The sequence below is a fragment of the Lissotriton vulgaris genome, chromosome 5, assembly GCF_964263255.1.
Source record: "Lissotriton vulgaris chromosome 5, aLisVul1.2, whole genome shotgun sequence".
NCBI lineage: Eukaryota > Metazoa > Chordata > Amphibia > Caudata > Salamandridae > Lissotriton > Lissotriton vulgaris.
In genome coordinates, this window is record NC_141693.1 from 441,475,706 (window position 1) to 441,495,843 (window position 20,138).

At 39.7% G+C, this 20,138-nt stretch overlaps 1 protein-coding gene across 3 annotated transcripts in view; it reads left to right on the plus strand.

The window, feature by feature from the left end:
* The window catches only part of PRDM2 (PR/SET domain 2), a 434,311-nt gene that overhangs the window by 132,441 nt on the left and 281,732 nt on the right, over window positions 1-20,138 (plus strand). For 2 of the 3 annotated variants that reach the window (XM_086921861.1, XM_086921863.1), the window contains exon 4: window positions 382-455. The exons of the other annotated variant lie outside the window; for it this stretch is intronic. In XM_086921861.1, the coding sequence (XP_086777987.1) occupies window positions 447-455 (9 nt within the window). In that variant the 5' untranslated portion in view covers window positions 382-446. The remainder of the gene's footprint in view (window positions 1-381; window positions 456-20,138) is intronic. 3 annotated transcript variants of the gene reach the window in all.

Consider the following 20,138-nt stretch of genomic DNA (forward strand, 5'->3'; position numbering starts at 1 on the left):
CCCCCCACAGTCACTAATGGCAGATGTAGTTATTTTGAGTTTTGTCCTAATCTGAAGATAAATTAAAGCACGTTGGTTCTTAATACTAGCCGTCCTTCTGTTTATAAAAGTATATTTTCCGGCTTAATAGTTAGGAAACCGTCCATTGATTAAAATCTCCTGAAAATGCTTTAATGTGCATTTTCCTTTGGTACAGTGACTTGAGACAGCACTGCATAAGCCTGAAATATAATCAGTATAATGTAGGTGAAAATGTTTACAAAAATACAGGTAAGCAGATTTCTTGGGTTTCAGGCCATGTTTAAAGTTGTAACATCTCTCCCTATGTGTTCTTTTATTTAGACGCCTACATATATCATTTATCTTTGTTTTTCTTTTTAGGGCACATGTCATAAACGAAGTTTCTTTGTTGTGTGTAATTTTACAGAACACAACAAGAGTTCAAAATGAATCAGGTGAGTCACAGGGACTTTCCAAAGGTATGTTTATCAGAAGGCCATAACACGTACCCAATAATGCTATACAACCCTCACTTCACCACGCTAGTTGCATCTAAGAATTGTGTTCGCTTACCGATACAGGGGGCCATATTCACACAGCGAATTGTGAAGGAGTCAAAAATCTGGTTCAAGATCACACCTACCTTTAAGAAATACTTCTGACTTTTTTAGAACTTCACAAAACCCAAAGAGCATTCCAAAAAACTATGACAGTTGTGATGATCGTGTGAGTTGATCACAGATCTAAAACTTCTTTCTTCAACACCTCTTCTTTAATTGTGTTGCCGTACAGCATGGCTATAGGCAAAGACAATAGCGCTGTCTTAGGCAAGACTTTTATTTTGTCCATGCTGATGCTTGTTTGTTAGAGAAAGCAAGTTACGCAATATGGCTTACCAGTGGTTCATCTAGGGATGAGAAAATGTCCGGTGATTAATGGAATATAAATTCTTTCAGTTTGAGTTAGCCTTGGAATCCCCCCTTGAACACCCACTAGTATCCTAGCGTGGGCACTCTCTGGAGTAACCATTACGCTTTAAAAAATTTTTACATAACATGTTAATGGTTTTTATCGGACTACTAGCTTTATTGCTCCTAACTAATCTAACAAAGGGACATTTATGCATCAACATATCTTTGTAATGGCACAGAAGGTCTAAAAAAAATGAAATGGAATATGGCCTTATTTTACCAGTGCTTTAGATTGATTTAAGTGCTGTTACTTATGAACTGAAGCAGTACCTGCCCAGTAACGCTCAACAAGATTAAACTTGTCTAGGATGTCAGTGTTTCCTTTTATAGGGTACACGGCTCAGTGGCTCAAGATTAATTGTCTTTTTTGGAGTTGGCCGTGACCGATTTGCATAGTTTGTCCTACAGTAATTGGGAGTACTCAAAGTTGATTGTATCTCTGCTATCCATCACATTAATGTCGTCAAGCATTTTTCACACATGTAGCAGTACAGTTCCTTTTTACTTCCGATCCTCGATTCTGGGTTCCATGATGAGTAACTGTCAATCAAATAGTTAACATTGGTTGACCGTTCTCCCACATTCAGAGCTTTTGGTCCTGTTTTAGGAGTCCATACAAATTATTTGCAAAGACAAGGCTATCTTGCACCGGGGATCTCTGCACCGGATTAAGCTGACCTTGTACCGTGCAGTATATAAATTGTGTTGGTAATGTAAAATGATAAAAAAGGAAAACACGACTGTTTTTTCTTTTTCCTGTTCTGTTAGCTGCTCCTAAAATGGTATCTGTGGATTGTGCCTGCTGTATCGCTGCTGTCTTAGCATTCTGTGATTTAAACCATAATTGTTCTTGGCAAGTTTTTCTACCTTTTGTGGACGTTTAAATGTCGAAGTCCAATAATTAGCTCTGCTAACAAAGTGATTCTGCTTTTGTCTGACTAAATAGTCTTACCACCAGGGTCACATGTCCTGAGGTCATTGAGTAAATTAAAAAAAATCTTCATAGATGCTTCTCGAAGACTATTAAATTACCAGCTCCATCTGCAAATCATGGCTTAAATGAAGGTCTCCGCAGGTGGACTTGGATTTCCCCAAAAGACAAATTCTAGGTTATGTATCTAGACTCTTGCCCGAGATTCAGATTGCTCCTAAATATAAGCTCTTTGAGGACTAAGACAAAGTCTTTGTATTAATGAACTAAATGCAAACAGATTAGTGGCTCATAGTTTTGTAACCATTCTCCTAATAACAGTGTGCAGTAAATGATTATGGGGGTTAAAAAGGTTTGATTGAAAGGGGATGAACATGTATATTCTGCTTTAGCATAGCTTAGTGTATTCTCTCTTACCCTTTTCCCCCAACCCTGTCTCATCTCTGTGCCCCTTTATCCATCCAATTTAGAGCTCTGCATTCTATTTTGGTACATGTACACACATGTACACATTTTCTAAGCGGTTTGAGGGAAGATACAGTATTGCATTTGGGATTTTATCGAAAGGGAGCTAGGCAGGACGAGGTAAGGGGATAAAGGAATTCTTGTGTCTGGTTTACACCCATTTTCATTCTTTTGATATAAACGGTCAATCCAGTGGTCAACTTCAGTTTTGTGAATCGTTAAATGGCAAAGGATCTAAGAATCGTGGAAAGTGAATGGTTTTCTTCATAATCAAAGAGCTATTTTTCAGGTTTAGAAGAATTTAAACAAGTTGTATTTTTTCTTCAGGACTTCCATATCCCCCTCAGAAAGGTGCATGTGTTGATTACATATTGGTCAACTTAAAGGTTTAGCTTCATGACCGGCAACCTACATTAGATGAACTGTCATCTTGATCAGTAATTTCTCCCAAAGTACAAATATCTCTGTGTAGCAGAGTGATACCTTAGGCAGATGGGCAGGAAAATTGTGCCTTATGGTTGTTAGCACATGTGGCCCTAATTCAGATGAGCCATTGCTGTTGTACAACAGAGAGAGAGCGCGTGATTGAGCTACTTTTGCTGAGGATTAAAAGAATTGGTTTTCCAGTGGATAAGTGGCCCTGTATGGCTTCAACCCACCTAGTCTGTAAGCATCTGATATTTACATTAGAACATCAAACACTTTGGGTGATGGGATAAGGTATTAAGTCCCAAAATATTATACTGGTTTAATATGTTGCCAATCACTATTTTTATTTATTCAAAAATGCTTTAACCCCTTCCATGCGGCCGCGATTCCCCTGGTGTGCTGTAAACAACACGAACAGGGGCGGGCCGTGACGAACCCCAGCCGTCATCAGCACACGAGCACCGTACTGCATGACGGCTGGGGTTCGTCATCAGCATGGAAGGGGTTAATAAATTCAAGAATATTACTCTGTCCAGTACAAGTATGATATAAAACACAACCAGCATACTCTAGTTGCAACAGAAGAGTATAAGAGGTCATAGTTGCACCTTAAACTTAGTCAAGGTATCTGGTTAAAATCAGTCTAGATGATTACACTTTCTTTATATGTATGTATTGATATGTATATAGCACAGAATTAGGTAGGTAGAAACGGAGTCCTGCACATCAGTTGTGGATTTTCACCTTTGCATTTTTCAGTTACATTACATTTCACATATATTTGCAATTGTATTACATTTCATTCATATTTACCATTTAAGGGACAGGGAGATGAATACCTTAGCTCAAAATCACATATTTTCCGATCACGGCCGAAGCCAGGATTGGATCCTACATCCCACGGGTTCCCAACTGGCGGCTTAGCCTAGTAACCACACCTCCACTATACGGCCAGACTCCATAGTAAGCCATGGTTTCTTCCAAAAACCAGCCAACAAGATGCTCCTTGGCTTTTTTTAGGGATGTAAATAAAGTAAAATCAGAGAACTACAAAATAAGAAGAAATCTGAAGGTGCAAACATTTTTTAACAATACTGTGAAGTGTAAACCATTATAACACTGTAAAATATCCTGGTACCATAGTTAGTTAACCCAGTAGGAAATTTAAGGAAAGTGATCACAAAGACACCATTTAGAATACAAAACAGTTTCTTTTTGTCATTTATTTTAGATAAATGTATTATTTCTTATGTTCACTTATGTAAAAGGTTCTGCCGGGTGCATCCTTTTCTCAGTCTTTAAATACTTGGACAATATCTAATACAAGTTCCTCAATCTGTTACCTATCTGTTTTTAAATGATGATCTATATTTCTAAAATTTGGATCCTAGCAGGTCCCCAGCTATAACATTATCAGTATGTCTCCCTCTGTTTAAGTGAGAGGGTTAGAAGCAGGTATGCAACACCAAAGTCCATGCACGCTTAGAAATAACATGAGAACTATCCGTAACATAAAGAGTAGCGATGCAGAACAACATGCATGGAACAATGAGCATTACATCTTGCCATAGGAACATGAATAGGACCAATGCTGGTATTTGGTTTTCTTGTGATTTAAGTGCAAATAAAATGTGAAAACCTCAAGATTATTTTTTAAAGTCCAAAAAGACCCAGAATACATTTCTATTAAATTTACATGCAAAATGATTAAAACATTTCTCGTATAGCACGTTTTAAAAAGCTTATGGATAAAATTTTGAGTTAAAAAACACAGACGGCAGCGTTTTGCAACAATGGACTGTTTTTAAATTTAAGATGGCTGGATCCCAGAATAGGAAGTATTTGTACAGTTCAAATGAACAGAGATGTGTCCACAAATAAAAATTAGAGTTAAGAAGGAATGAAAAGAACATTTTCTTTGGCTTTATTTAAATTTAACCAGTAACACTCGAGGGCAGATACATAAACCCACAGTGGTACACACTGAGGAGAACAAGTGACCCCCCTTTCCACTGATCAGCCTAACCTCTGTGTCTGTATTTACTTTTTAAGGCAAATCATAACGATTCTTTTACATTTCCATTCTTAGTCCTCAAAAAGTAGGGTCAGAGGGTTGATGATGTATAAGTAAACTCCGCCTACGCAAGGCTACATCCGGTGGCAGAATGGTAAATGGAGCATGTGGCAGAGCCTAGGATAAGCATTTCAATGTTTGAGCTATTCCATTTTGGGCAACTTCTCATAGTGAATGTATATATCATTTGCGTAGTGAACATAGTAAAAAGACAACGATACAGTCAGTAATTTAAGGGAATGCCTTCTAAGATCAGCAGTGAACTGTTACTACATCATATTATAGTATTGTTTAAAGCGGTGTGTTTACTGCTCTTTCCAAAATTGGACTCAACAAAAAACAAACGCCTCCTGTACCGTGGATTCTTCCAACTATAATCAACTGCAGAATACTTTCTTTTTCTGCAGGAGAAATTCCTTCACTTATTTCATTTTATGCATTTGATTTAACAGTACCACTGTTGTTTTAAGCCCATCTCTTTATAAACACCATAACTCACAAAATGCATTTGACCATGTTATTGCCTTACTACTCATTTACCGATGAAGTGGTCAAATGCATATTGTGAGTTCTGGTGTTGATAAAGAGATGGGCTTAAAACAGTGGTACTGTTAATTCAAATGGATGAATTAAGGTTGATTATTCCTGATTATCTTGAGTGCCCTAGTCAGTGGCCTCAAATATATAAATTGTAAAAATCAAAATTAAAATAATCAAAATATTGTACATATCAAATAGAACAACAGCAACAAGTGTATCATTTTGGTGGAAATGTATATAATTGGAAAGATTAGCAGGGTACACAAAACATTCACCAAAACAAAAATGACAGATATTCAGTCTTCCAAATAAAATTGTCTCATAGTCACTTTTGTAGATAAACCATTACTCTTGCCTATTTACAAATAGAAATTATTAAGGGTGGGCGTAGTTCGCGAAGTAGCGCTACGAGAAGCTGCGCGAACTTCACGTAGCACTACGCGAGCTGCGTAGTAGCATGTTCGCACTGTGCAAGATGCGTTTTCAATGATTGCACAGTGCGGACAAGCATCCGGCACTTTGCAATCATTGAAAACGGCATCTTGCACAGTGCAAGCAGTAGTTTTCTGCTGCTCAAGTAGATTTTTACTCGAGCGGGAGCTTTCTCAACGCGAACTGGCAGTTTCTCATTGCGAGCGGTCGCGAGCATGCGCAGCCACTCGCAATGAGAAACCTGACCTCCCCGCGTTGAGAATCTCGCCAGGATGTCATTTTGCTTGCTTGCGGTCGCGAACATGACGTTGAGGTCCGCAAACAAGCAAAAAATGACCGCTGCACTACGCTACGCTGCACTACGCGTGTTCGCACTGTTCTACATGCAGCTCGCGTAGTGCGAAGTTGCACAAACTTCGCAAACTACGCGAGCGTAGCGTAGTGCTTCGCCCAGGGTTAGAAATTATCATTCAAATGTCAATAATTAGGTCCTATATAACGATTCTTTGTTGAAAATGGTTTGAATATGTCATCGTTTCAGTCTTGTGTTGTGGTACATCTAACAGACCATCTTCAGGACAAGAAAGTTCATGTATGGACTGAAGACCCTTAGGACAGGATCAAAATGAGGACTTTACAGAAATGTATCCGGATAAGGGATAATTGCATCAAAGCTAGAACGGCGATCTTTGAAGGTTTGCTTAGTAACTATTAACGCAAGTATCGATTCGCCCAAAAGGCTAACGGCGATATAACTTCAAGACAGCGTATAATTACCTAAATATACCAAAAACACAAATCGCTTTGATTCCTTTATTATTCATCCATTCAAGTCCTACCTCCTTCCAATTGGAAAGTACACTTATTAGATGTAACAAGGCATGCCCAATGGGATGGGTAGGCCTCACAGTAGTGAAAAAGGTATTTGGTTGTTATTCACTACCAGGATATACAAAACCTAAAATTACATGTCCTGCCTTTTACTTACACAGCACCCTGCCTTATGAGCTACCTTGGGCCTACCTTAGGAGTGACTTGTAGGTAATAAAAGGGAGGTTTAAGGCTTGGCAAGATATTTTAAATGCCAAGTCAACAATGGCAGTGTAAACTGCACACACAGGCTCTGCAGTGGTAGTCCTGAGACAGGTTTAAAAGGGCTACTTAAGTGGGTGGCACGATCGGTGCTGCAGGCCCACTAGTAGCATTTTTTGTTGGGCAAAATTGAAGCAGCAGGGCCTGCCGGACGCGATCTTAAACCCAATAATGGACCTATACACCAACACCTGGATGCAGGTGAAGATTGATAACGGCAATCGGCTCACAAGGAAGATCGGCACCTGTGAAGGTCTAAAGCAAGGCTGTGTCTTGGCCCCCCATCTGTTTAACTTATTCATAGCCGACTTGACACCAAGGCTTGATGGGATTAATGCACCCCCCCCCACGCCTAGGAATAATGCCCCTCACGCACCTCTCCTACGCTGATGACGTTGTTCTCCTTAGTCAGACGAAAACAGGACTGCAACGTCTCATAAACGAACTGGCTGAATACACCAAACAGAACCTTCTGCAAATAAACACCACGAAAACAAAGGTCATGATTATAACTCACCGTCGTACAAAAGTACTGAATTACACAATTGACAACAACAAATTGGAAGTAGTGGACAATTATAAGTACTTGGGAATATACTTGGATAGACGGTTTACATTCTCCGCGCACTTCAATGACATTGAGAAGAAAGGAACAGCGCTACTCCATGCATTTAGCAGTTTATCTAAGTCGCTTAAGGGCCCTCTGTTCACCCCCCTCTTAACAGTCATCAAAGCTAAGCTACTTCCAACAATAGCTTATGGCAGTGTGGTACATTGTGGAAAGAGCGCGTCGCTCTTGGACAAAATCCAAACAAGGGTGTATAAACGCATATTCAGATTGCCATGCAATGCTTCACCCGCCCAGGTTCGGCTTGAATTTGGATTGAAGTGTCAAGCACTGCAAAAAAAAATACGACACAGTTAGATTCTGGTACAATGTGTGGCTGAACTGTGTGACACAAATTAATCTTGCTATCTGGGAAGCCATGCAAAGCAACCCAAACTCCCAGTACGCAAAGTATTTAAAATCCTCCCTAGAAATCACAGCACTCGCGTCATTGTGGCAAAAGAAGTTACCAGTGTCCTCATTCAAACAGGCTGCAAAAAAGGCAGCTACTTGACGCTCATTGATTGATGATAAAACAATCCTGAGACAACGCTCACACTCCTGAATGATAATCCAATCATACAAGAAGCTGGCCCCGGCACCCTATCTAGGGCTAGCCTTTTCCTCACATTTGAAATCCAAATACCTAACCCTACGAATGGGTAATTTGCCAACAAATGCTGACCAACCAGGCTGGAGGACACCAGGCTCAAAGGAGTGTAACTTATGTGGCGCTGCGGTACAAGACCTCATTCATCTGATCTGCATTTGCCCGCAACTAGACAGTGAACGTCGCACCTGCTCAAGGCAAAATTCAATAAACTGGGAATCCGCACATGCCGCTCAGCCATAGTCCAAGTGTTGGACTCAGCGGACCCTCAATTTATCTGTCGAACAATTAAATATGTTATCAATTTTGAAAAAAAACAGAAATTGTGTCAAGACCTACAACAAATGTGATCTTTCTGAACTTTTTAACCTGTACTATATAGAAATTTGAATTAGCACTTACAATTTTTTTTATACCAGTACAAATATTATGTTTACCTTTTTAAAAATTTAGTTTTATTATTCTATAAGAAAGTGCTTTCTCCGATCCATCTTAAATCAATGTTGCATCTCATATTGTAATGGTTTTTATTAACTACACAATAAAGAATTTTTTATTTTTTTTTACCACTAGTAGCATTTAATTTACAAACCCCGTGCACATACAGTGCACTTTACTAGGGACTTCCACGTAAACTAAATATGCCAATTGTGAGTAAATCAATGTTAACCATGTTTAGGAGAGTGATCACATGCACTTTAGCACTGGTCAGCAATGGTAAAGTGCATATGAGTCCTAAAACTACCAAAAGTAGATCGGCAAAACATGAGGTAAACAGGCAAAAGGTTTTGGGGAAGACCACCCTAAGGCTGACGGGTCTAACAATGGATACTCGGCTGTTGCCAGCTTATCCAAAGGTGTTGTCGCAGATAATTAATATTGGGGTTTGTGATCCATTTTTGGGACAGAAGCCTGACTGGTCAGGAACTTCAATATGGTAACCTTCAAGTAAGGCTATACATTGTACACTTAAGAAGATGATTTGATGGGGGATGTGGACATTTAGTTTTTTATTTGTTTAAAGGTAGTTTGGTCAGTCCCATTTGATAAATGTGTATTGACATTTTTCGATACTACTGAAATGATTAGCTTGCCTCATCACTTTGCAAATTAAGCTCAGATGGTGTGGGCTGAGTCTTGGGTGGAGGCTGCTGAGATGGGCGTCAGTCTGTTGATGGTTTTTTGAGTAATGAATAACCATCCCCATGGTCCTATCGAGGCATTGCCACACATAAACCCAGTTGTCCTTGGCCAGTGAGGACAGACCACAATCAAGGAGGAAAGACTAGTCTGTAACAGTAATGCTCAATTGCATAGCCAACAAACACCCATCTGAGTGAAGGAGGCATAGGAAATGTTAACAAGCTAATTCAAATCGGTCTTTTCCGAGTTTGTTTAAATTCCCAAACCCTGATCAGTGTTACTTTTCTCTGGTACCTATGAGTCTGGGAAGAAGGCAACTGAGTCCAGTTAGCAACTTACTATGAAGTTGGGTTTCTGCTCACAATGAACAGGTGATATGTGAAAAGGAGTATTTTTCAGTTGTTTTCTCTTTTTGTTTTTAATACAAGTACCTTCTTAAACCTGCCCAATGACTGTTCTCTAAGCCAGAACCAAATTTGTACTTCACCTTCAAAATCATACTTTTTTAATCTCTAGAGAAAACCAAAGTAATCTCATTTTTAAAGACTTATAAAAGCCTTGACCGTCTGACTGTTTGTAGGTGAATGGACCTGCTTCCCTCGCTTCATAGAAGAACCAATTTCTACAGCCAACACAGCTATCCCTCATTTGCCACATAAGTCACTTCTGGCAAAACCCCCTCCTCAACTGCTGATAAACCCTTTATTGCATTATGCAGATCTACGACCTAATTGCCACAATCAGCACAGTTTTTCCGTAACTTGCCACTGACACAAGGGCTTTTTTTTAAACCTTTTGGCAGATCATTCCCTTGTTCAGCTGGCTATTATCTTCCGCAGTGCAGACAGTAAAGCTATTCCTCACGTCACAGACATCAAAACTAGCCTTCACTTGGCACAGTAAGCAGAGCTATCCTTCAATTTCCACAGACAGCAAATATATAACTGAACTTGTCAGATTAATATCTTTTTCCGTATGACTAATATCTTGCCCTGTGTTACTTAACTGCCACATACATTATTACTGCTTTTAACTTGGCTCATTCAACTCATCTATTCCTAAATTCATAGACAAATGAGCTATCTCTTATCTAAGAGATCAATTTCCTTGCTCAGCTGGATGATCTCTTACTCATTCAAAGCTGTCCTTCACCCGCGCCAGCAGAAGAACCCTTTGACTGTTAATACTGCAAAGCTATCTTACAGATAGCCAAGCAATGGTCTTCTCTAAAGTTGAATCCCTACACAGATGCACACCTGATTATCTGAAGACCCAGAGACTACACGTTTTTCCTGCCAGTGCCAGTCTACCCTTTCAGTTAAACAGTGTATTTGATCAAATGGTGATAAAAGTGGCTATATCAATCACTGATCAGACCGCAAGATCGCCATGTCAAGAGATTACTGATAAGAGACAATGGTGCTTGTATAACAGTTCCCTAATTTATTGCTACCTGCATTTAGTATTTTTCAAATATTGGATGAAAAGAGGCAACACTTGTTTCTCTGGACAACCACTTACTCCAGGCCTTACTTCAGTAAGCACATTGAAAAGAAACAAATAAAATCATAATCTTCGAAGACTCTTCCAGGACAACAGGGTGCAATCATCCGGACCCAACACTAGGCGGCGATCTATGCACAGATATGAATGTCAGCAGCCCTACATGTCAAGAACAGATGCATAACTGGTAAGTAGCATATTCCTTTTCAGATGTCCCTGCTACCCTGAGTTCCTTAACTCTGTCCATCATTCTCTAAATCGGGCCTAAATGTTGATTATTGACTACTTAACTTAACAAAACTGTGCACTTATTTCCAAACTCTAGTACTTACATAGAGTCAATATATTGATAAGCTATTTGTTTGTCTCCAGTAATACTATCATAAACAATCGTTCGTAGCACATTATTTTCTGTAATATAATCATTTGTTGACCCGTTATTGATGTGGTTGTATTGCACAGTAGGACAGAACAAGCGCACAGTTGCAATAGAAACATGAATCCATTTTTATAGTGCATAGGAAATAAATGGCAAAGACAAATTAACCAAAAACCCATAAAGAGGGGGCGGACTGGGTGTCAATGAAGGTCCAATACCTGGTCTCCTAAAGTTGTGGTCAAACCGAATGAGGGAGGTACTGTTCCTATTCAACCTCCAACCCACTACCCTCAACCCCAACCAACCAGCGAACATGAGCCAAGCCATTGCCTCCTGGTCTCCTCTCACCACCATGACCACCTCCGCCAACCTGTCTTCATCCACTCCAAGGCGCCCACCGACTCCCTGCCCCCACTACTTCTACAACCTCACAACAAACTCATTCAGCATGCGTCTAACCAGCATCCTCAACACTTCCATCTCCACAGCAACCTTCCCAGACAGACAGGTTCCCTTTGTTCACGTTCTTGCAGGCTTTTATCAGGCAAACAATGGTAGTCCTAATGATGATCCACTATCCATGAAAGGATCGAAACGCCGTCGACATGATATGTGGGCTTAACACTAGTTCACTATTATGTGCATAATATGTTTTGTTCCCCACATATGTGAAGCAAGTGTATTATAGAGTCCCTTTCTTGCTCCATTTTCCGTTTACATGCCTGATGTATTTGTATATGTTTGTATTGTCCCTTAGTCTGTGTAAGCTTTGAGGATACAGGACTGTGTCCCACTGTTTTATTGCTCTTCTTCAACTGTTTAATTGAATTATTGAATACATTTTGCAAGTCCGGCTGGACTTTTTTTGCTATTATAGCGCACATTGTGGCCTATAATTATTATACCCTTCTATCTTTGTGTCAAGGGCCATTGTTTTTCGTAAAATTGATACCCCAGGTCCTTGCCTACCTAGCGGGTTCCCTTGTTTTTTATAGTAGTATGAACTTCTATCCCTTCACTGTTATAATCCAAATAACAGACTAACATGTTCATCGCTCAAAGCAAATTAATTTCATATTTGCCTACACTAATCCACCACTAATCCTTTTTGGGTTCCAAAGTAGCCTGCTACACACTGAAAAGTACTACAACACTTCATTAGGGGTAGCAAGCGCTATATAAATGCAAACCTCCGCTATTCTTCTCAATCCAAATAACAGACTAACATAGTAGCATGCTACTCACTGAAAAAATGCCTCTACACCTCGTCGCGGGTAGTAAGCATATAATTAATAATATCATAGTAGAATGATAAATTAATGAATGTGTATGTTATTCAACTCCATCCACACCTCTACTTTATTTTGGTGAATAAAAAAAGAGAATCGATTGTGAAACTCCTCAGCTGTTTTATAGTACAGGCAAAAGTTATATATTATACAAAGTTTGTTACTGTGTATGCTAAGAGAAAATTGAAGTTTACACCCATACCTCTACTCCAACCCTGGTTTAGAGGAAAAGGGATAGAACCTGCCACAATAAAAAGCGCATTCTAAAGGTTTGAACTAATTTTGTATGGTAGTTCAAGCATTGAAACAGTTATGGAACAGGCTTTGGCTAAGCCAGAAGGTCTGGTTTTAATATGCCCATGCATGCAGCATTAGCACAATAGTTTTAGACAAATGGAATTGAGCCAGCAGAGTGCACAAAGAGGTCTTTAGTTGTAAAGTACTCCCTCATACGTTTAGTACAAGCACCGAAGTGGAGCAGGAAGGAATTACGTTCACAGCTGGTAGCCTTAAGTGAGAGGTGAATACTCCACTGGGCTGAGACAAAACATAATTGTCCAAACCTTAGCCAAAGGCTGCGAGAGGTCGACTCGAAGCCTATTTTGTGTATATTGTTGGCAAAAGGTCACTAGTTTGAAGTTTAGCATATGTCACACGAGCTATTAAAAAAATATATAGTATATGTTAAGGTATAAGGTTAAGCTCCGTTTATTTTAATTGGAGCGTAGGCTAACTCTCTTGAAAGATGGAAAGTGCCTATTCATATATCTAGATAGAAATATTTTGTCACACACTTCTATAATTGATTTGTAGGAAATTCAGGAATTAATCGGTGACTTTTCTGTTTTCTCCAGAGTTTCAGTCTAATGGTGGGTTTTTGATTCTTTCAGTACCTTTTTTGAAGGTGAAATTTATATCTGAGGTCCACCATAATGAGGGCTGATAAATTTGGACTGATGTTTAAGAGAATGGTGCCCAGATTTGTGTTCTTTATTTGCATATGCCCGTTTATTGTAATCAAATTTTTTGAAATTACATCCGAGTTAAAATGATGTATTCCTACGATAATAATCTTATTGGTCCTGGCGATTGTAGCGAGAGACTATTGCCAGTTTTCAGATTAAATTCATATGGAAAAAGCCACAAAAGGTATTTTGTAAGGGTGATCCAACATAGACGGTTTCAGTGAGTAATGGAGAAATTTTAATCCTGAGTCCAAACAATATAGGCTTTCTCCTTGTCTCATGGGTCTTTGTAACAAGGTAACCATATTTATAGGTCTAAAAAATGCCCTTTGAAATTTGATACATTTTGAAATTGCATGGTGAAATCAGGTCATGCCCATGCCATTTTAGTATTTGATCTGGATTATTTCACATGGGGAACATGTATATGTTAATGGTTAAAGATGTTATCACTGCTTTAAAAAAAATCAATAATATATTTGTTGTGTTTGAATTTAGAAGACTCAACTCTTGCCTATTTTCAAATCTGGGAAAAATATAAAGCAGCTTCAAAGCTGTTTGATATGTACGTATTGACCAACAAAGAGACTATCCAATTTCTTAGAACAAAAATACATGTAATTGGAAAATAATAAAGAGTTTCTAGTGTTTTACTGAAAATAAAGGTAAATAAACTGGATGTAAAGAGTGCCGAAGGATGTAGGTAAATTACTTAAGTGTAACACAAAGTTTTCCAGGCATTGTTTATGAGGAGTGTAAGTTTATTACTTCTGATATTTACCTTTTATAAGACCCACCTTACATTGTATGATGTATTGCTATAGAGAGAGTATTTCCACCCTACAAACTAAGTTGATATTGCTATTTTGGAATGATTTAGAATGCAAAGAAAGATTTGTATTAAGGTTTGTAAGAATATATAGCATATTGGCAAATAAATGTCAAATTAGTTCTTCTCAGGCAAGTAATGTCCTGCAAATAATCGAAAACAGTTCCCCAACATGCCCCTCCCTCTGCTCTTGACGATGATCAATGCATATGCAGGATTATGTACACAAGATAGTATATGTTCCTAGAAAAACAAAATTGTTGATGCAAATGGTGGAGTGTAAATGTAGAGAATTATCAGATTTCCTTGGTGTGTGATGGGAGCAGGCCCGCTGTTAAGGAAAAGGAATGGAATGATGGATATGTAAATGGCAAAACTGTGTGCGAAGTGAAGAAATTGTCTCCGGTTGTCCAAGGAAGAAACTTTGAGTAGGCAAGTGAAAGTGTTTTGTGAGCTAAGGGAAGAACTTTCTGTGGCAGGCAAATTACATTGTTTGCGACGGAAGGGTAGCGTCGCCAAATAGTCTGAGAACATTCATTATCAAAAATAGATGCACGATGGGCCATCTCTGAATCATGAGAACTTAGCAGGCCATAAAAAGTCTTTATTGGTGGGCTAGTACGGATGTAGCAATTGAACGAGTGGTGAGAGAATGTGTGAAATGTGCAGGTACAGAGAAATCATTGACAACATTGAGACCACACCTGTGATGTGAAGTGTCTGAAAGAATGGTGGGAGTGTATTGCATTATTATTCTCAAGTGGAACCTCAACATAAACTTTTCTTGGTTGTTCTGAATTTGTCTTACAGGTGGCTAGTGGTAAAAGTGGTGGAGAAGGCAGACACTGATGTTGTCGTGGAGTTCTTACTAGAGATTTTTGTGCGAAGGAGTGCCTATTAGCCGATTGATTGATAATGGAGTACAATTTCTGCTTCTAAAGACTAGTGTTTTGGGACAATTATGGTGTGGTGCATTGCACTATGTAATTGTACAATCCCAAATGGTATGGTGGAGAAATTTAATAAGCTGTTGAAAGGGATTATTCAGTTGTTATAAATGAATGATTCTAATAATACTGTGCGGTCTTGTAGGTCGTCTGTCTGCAATGGCACGCCTGTTAGCAGTCTTTTTCTGAGGTTTACATGCAATCTCAGTTGGTTGTTCCATAGGAATCTACAGAAAGAGTGCTCAATAGAAAATGTATAAGCATGGATGCATAAGGTGCATGCCACGTACAAAGAGTATTTTGATAGGAAAGGGAGTTGTAAAATACCAATTATTGAGATTGGGTAAATGGTGAGTCCAGAAGCCTAGCTATTAGTAGACGGTAGATGTTGGCATATGAATCAGGTAGTGGTATGCAGGAAGGAGGAAAACTTGTCAAAACATGCATGTGCTTCTTAAAGGTAATCGTTTCGGGCAGATGATGGAAGTGTGTTTTTTTTTTTCCAAAACAGATTTTAGTGCGTCTTTCAACCATACACAACCAGGTGGCACCTGGAATATTGACATATACATAGGTATGCAGAGTGGAATTGCTGATATTGACAGTTATATTTTAAGATTCAACAATGAAACCTATAGAAACTAGCGCTATTACCAACATTACCCAATGTCATCTGCCCGCTGCACCCCCAGTCTTCCCGGTCTTTGCAACTGAAGATGTAAACTAAGGAAGATTCCCCCAACCACTACTCCATTATCTCTGCAGATCGAGGCAACCGGTTCCAGATAGAGACCCTGGCAATCTAGCCATTTTTCCATACCTTAGAATGTTTCTGAGGACTTTCTCTCACTTAAAAAATATGTAGTTCCAAGCCCATACAGAAATCCATTCCCCTCCTACACGTCTCCACCCAGGGAGGAGATGAGGCCTTCCATGCCCTGGCTATGTCCCGCTTCGCCACTATAAGGCCTAAGAACAGTAAGTGACGTTTATACCTTTTGCTTCCTATACCTTCTGTGATCTGCAAGAGGACTAGGTTTGGTGAGGCAGGCACATCCCATCCCAGGACCTCCGAAAGGGAATTGGATACCTTCAGCCAGAACCTCTGAAGCACAGTACACTGCCAGACTGTATTAAACCAAGTGCCCTCCCACCAGGCCGGCCCTCCACAGTCTGTGATTAGTGAAATAGGCCTGGTGAAGGTATTTACATTGTATGAGTCGAAGATGTAATGCTATTGCTGCACCACGCGGGGTCTCTAATGCTTCGGTCCAATCATCCCGTCCAACGGTCCTCTGTCACTCTGCCAGGTCTCTCAAAGTGTATCTAATGTGGTGTGGCTGTTGGTGTATCAATGTGGTGTGTTATATATTTTGGTAATCTTATAATCGCCTAAGTCTCCCATAAAAACCTTACCTTCGATGGGGTTCACCTCTGGCAGGGCGTCTAGGTGTAGAATTGACTGTGAGAGGGCATGCGGGGATTGGAGATATTTATAGAACTGTGTATTGGGCATACCAAATTTCTGCTGAAGCTCCTGGAATGATTTTAAAATTGGTCCCCTCATGACCACCCCCAACGTGGAAATACCCTATGTTCTCCCATCCACTGAAACCAGTCAGCATCGAGATTTTGGGGTAGAAGACGTTATACCATAGGGGAGTCTCACTGGTCAGTCGCCCCCACCATCTCAAGCGACTTAGGACCTGACTCCATAATGTGAATACAGTTGTTGCGCCTGCAGGAGGGTTCGCAGTGTCGCTCCAGAGTAAAGAATTGTTTATAGTGCTGTATCGCCCATTAGCCAGCGTTCTACCGCGTACGCCGGGTCCCGTCTATCTCCATACCACCAGTCATTCAACACCAGAAGATGGGACACAGAATCACAGAATATCTGGATTGGCCATTCCCCCCTAGTATGTAGATTGGAAACAAGTTCTCAGGGCAACCTGGGCGGATGTCCCACCCCAAAGGAATTGACCCAGCAATGTGTTTATGCAGATCTGCCGAATAGGGACAGGGGCAGGTGCAGGTGAGACCAGATTCTGATCTGCGCTTTAGTCTGCGTCATCAATGGGAACCAATTTCTGTCACATGAGTCAGATTGGTAGGAAGTTAGAAACATCCCAAGGTATTTGAACCCCTCCGCGACCACTGTCACATCCTTAGACCAAGTGCCCAATTCTGATACCCCCCTCCTTAGAGGCCAAAGGAACAACTTGCGTGCATTCATATAGAGGCCAGATCTTTCTCCGAAAAACTGCACGATGCGAAGTATCATAGGCCCTGACTGATTAAGATCAGTGGGGAAAAAAAGCACATCATCCGGAAGTGTGATGTTTGATGGTAGTAGTAATAGGAAAGATACGGAGAGTAGTGCAGATGGAGATGTTGAGGGAGGAAGTGCTGATGTTGCTGTTGAAGGAAGAAATGGTGTTCCTGATGTTCCAAGTGGAATGCATGATGTGGTGCCAGATAAAGGTGATCCAGTTGTTGTTGAAGAGAATGGTGTTCTATGTGTTCAGTGTATCACACATGACGTTGAGCAACCACATAAGGGTAGTCTAGAAGATGTTCTTGACTGTCCTACAAGTAATGTTCACGTTTGGGATTGTCCTACAAGGGTTAGTCTGGACAGGATAGAAGTTGCTAAAAAAGGGTAGTCCAGAAACTGTTCCTGACTGCCCTACAAGTAATGTTCATGTTCCGGATTGTCCTACAAGGGGTGTTCTGGACAGGATGGAAGTCCTGTATCTTCTAAGGGAAGACTTGTTTAACCACTGAAGTAGTCGTCTGATTACCAGTGTCATGTTTAGGTTATCTTTTTACTGTATTCCATGCAACCCTATTACCAGTGTATGAGTATGGTTGTTGAATATACAGTACTGTGTACAAATTAGGTTAATGAATGTAGGTTATTATAGAATTGTTCTTGTGCATATATGTATAGTTGTAATCGTTTTTTTTATTGTCCTTTGTTTTTTTATAAGAGGAAAAGATGTGTTGTGATGTCACATGGAATGGAATGTGAGTGTTCTGGGAAGGAATGTTTAATAAGAGGCGTAGATTATTGGGAGGTAATTTGGAGGGACTTGCGGTTATTAACATCGCTTTCTCTGGAGCTATGTACTTCACGTTATACAAGTCAATAAATCCTGAACAGGTACAGTTCTTATCCTTCGCACATTGATCAGCTTTCAGTCCCTCTTGCATTGCTCCCTTGATACAATGTGTTTAGGGTGCTATTGGAAGGCCGGGCAGGGGAGAATGAGCTGCACAATTTTTACTACTCCTGAGATAGGTTTGTCATCTGCTGGGGCAGCAAGCCTGTTTTTTAGTATCTTATTGAACGTATATGATTTATTATTATTATTATTCAGATTCTTCTAGGTCTGTTTTTAATATTTTAGATGTATTTATTTCTCTGATGTTACTTACACTTTTGTATAGTTAATGACATGAATTTGTATGAAACTCATCTGAAAATGGTGCTAACATTAAGTAAGCATTAAAAGATTGCATTTGAAATCTAACTACCAGCCAGTAGATTTAAATCTTAATCCAGCAGGCACAGTATTACAAGCAGTCTAGAGGAGTTTCCTCACCTCTTTAGTGAGGAATACTAGACATCCTCTTGATTGGTAAAATTTAGTGGATGAGTAATCGAAGCAGTTAGAGCTTTTGCCATGTCTGATAGTAGCATTTTCAGTCTTCCATTGGCCAGATCTCAATGCTCTGCTTTTGGGAATTCAAACAGTTATCTCAAGCCCTTCAATAATGCATTCATCTATCAAAACAAATGCTGAAATACTAAACCTCTTATGAAGTCTAGTGGCTCATAGTATTCTTGTTCGAAATCATCATTTGCTAAGTGTTTGCTGCTAATTCTAAAACAAAATAGAACTCTTAGAAATGCAAGTAAATGACAAACACAAAAAAATCAAAGACAGGGCCTTGCTTTGTGTGCACATGTGGAGCCATCATTTGTGCATGCGTGTGTTGTCATATTAAATATAGTTTTATTTTCTTTACAAATTATTTTTAATTGGTATATATCCAGTGCAGCAGCAGGCTCCTCTTTAAAATATTTACAAAAAGCCTACTACAATGGAAAAAAACTGAAAAGTATTGCTTTCTGTATAAAATATATATCTGTTATAAATTAATGTAATGATGTCGTTTTGATATGTAATTATAGTCTCTCAGGCGTGGCAGTGCAAGCACCCCATAGTATGCCGAATGATAGCCAAACAGTTAGTAACATGAGGTGAGAGAGAAATACACCTCTGTGTGGAGCCAAAACCACACTTTGTATATGTGAGTTAAAGGTAGGTCTTGCTGACTGCTGCTCTGTCCAGCAGGCCTGAAAACCAGGCTTGACACTTAGTAAGATGGAGTTGATGTTGATTTTAGGGACCTGGATTCTGTTGTAAGTATTTTAAGTTACATATGAAGTTGGTATCTGACGTAGATCTTAGAGTAGGGATTTGAAGAAGGAGGTCCATTTTTCCCCTTCTTGGATAGCGATTACATTTAAAGACTCATTTTTAGATCTCAGCTAAACTTTGCTTGCTCTGTCTCCTTGAGACATGTTGTATATACGTCACAGCCTTCAGCCCATCCATAGGCTTCCCATTTGCTGGCTCCATTGTCACTCTCATATTCTTTCTCCCCATTTGTCCATGGCATGCATGCGTCATGCCTCTTCCTGTGTTTAGCCCTCCCGAGAGCAAGGACCAAGTACCATATCAATCCACTAGTCACCGTTTTAGCGTCTGTTTTACAGACACCTTTTTGCTTTGACTAAGAGCAGTTCCCATCAGCACTTGTGTTTCACTCCAAGCTCCTCTGTAAATTGGCCTATAAATCTTGTTCTTATCTCCTCACATTTGCTGTGCAATCAAAGATAGGGATCAAATGTCAGACGCTCTT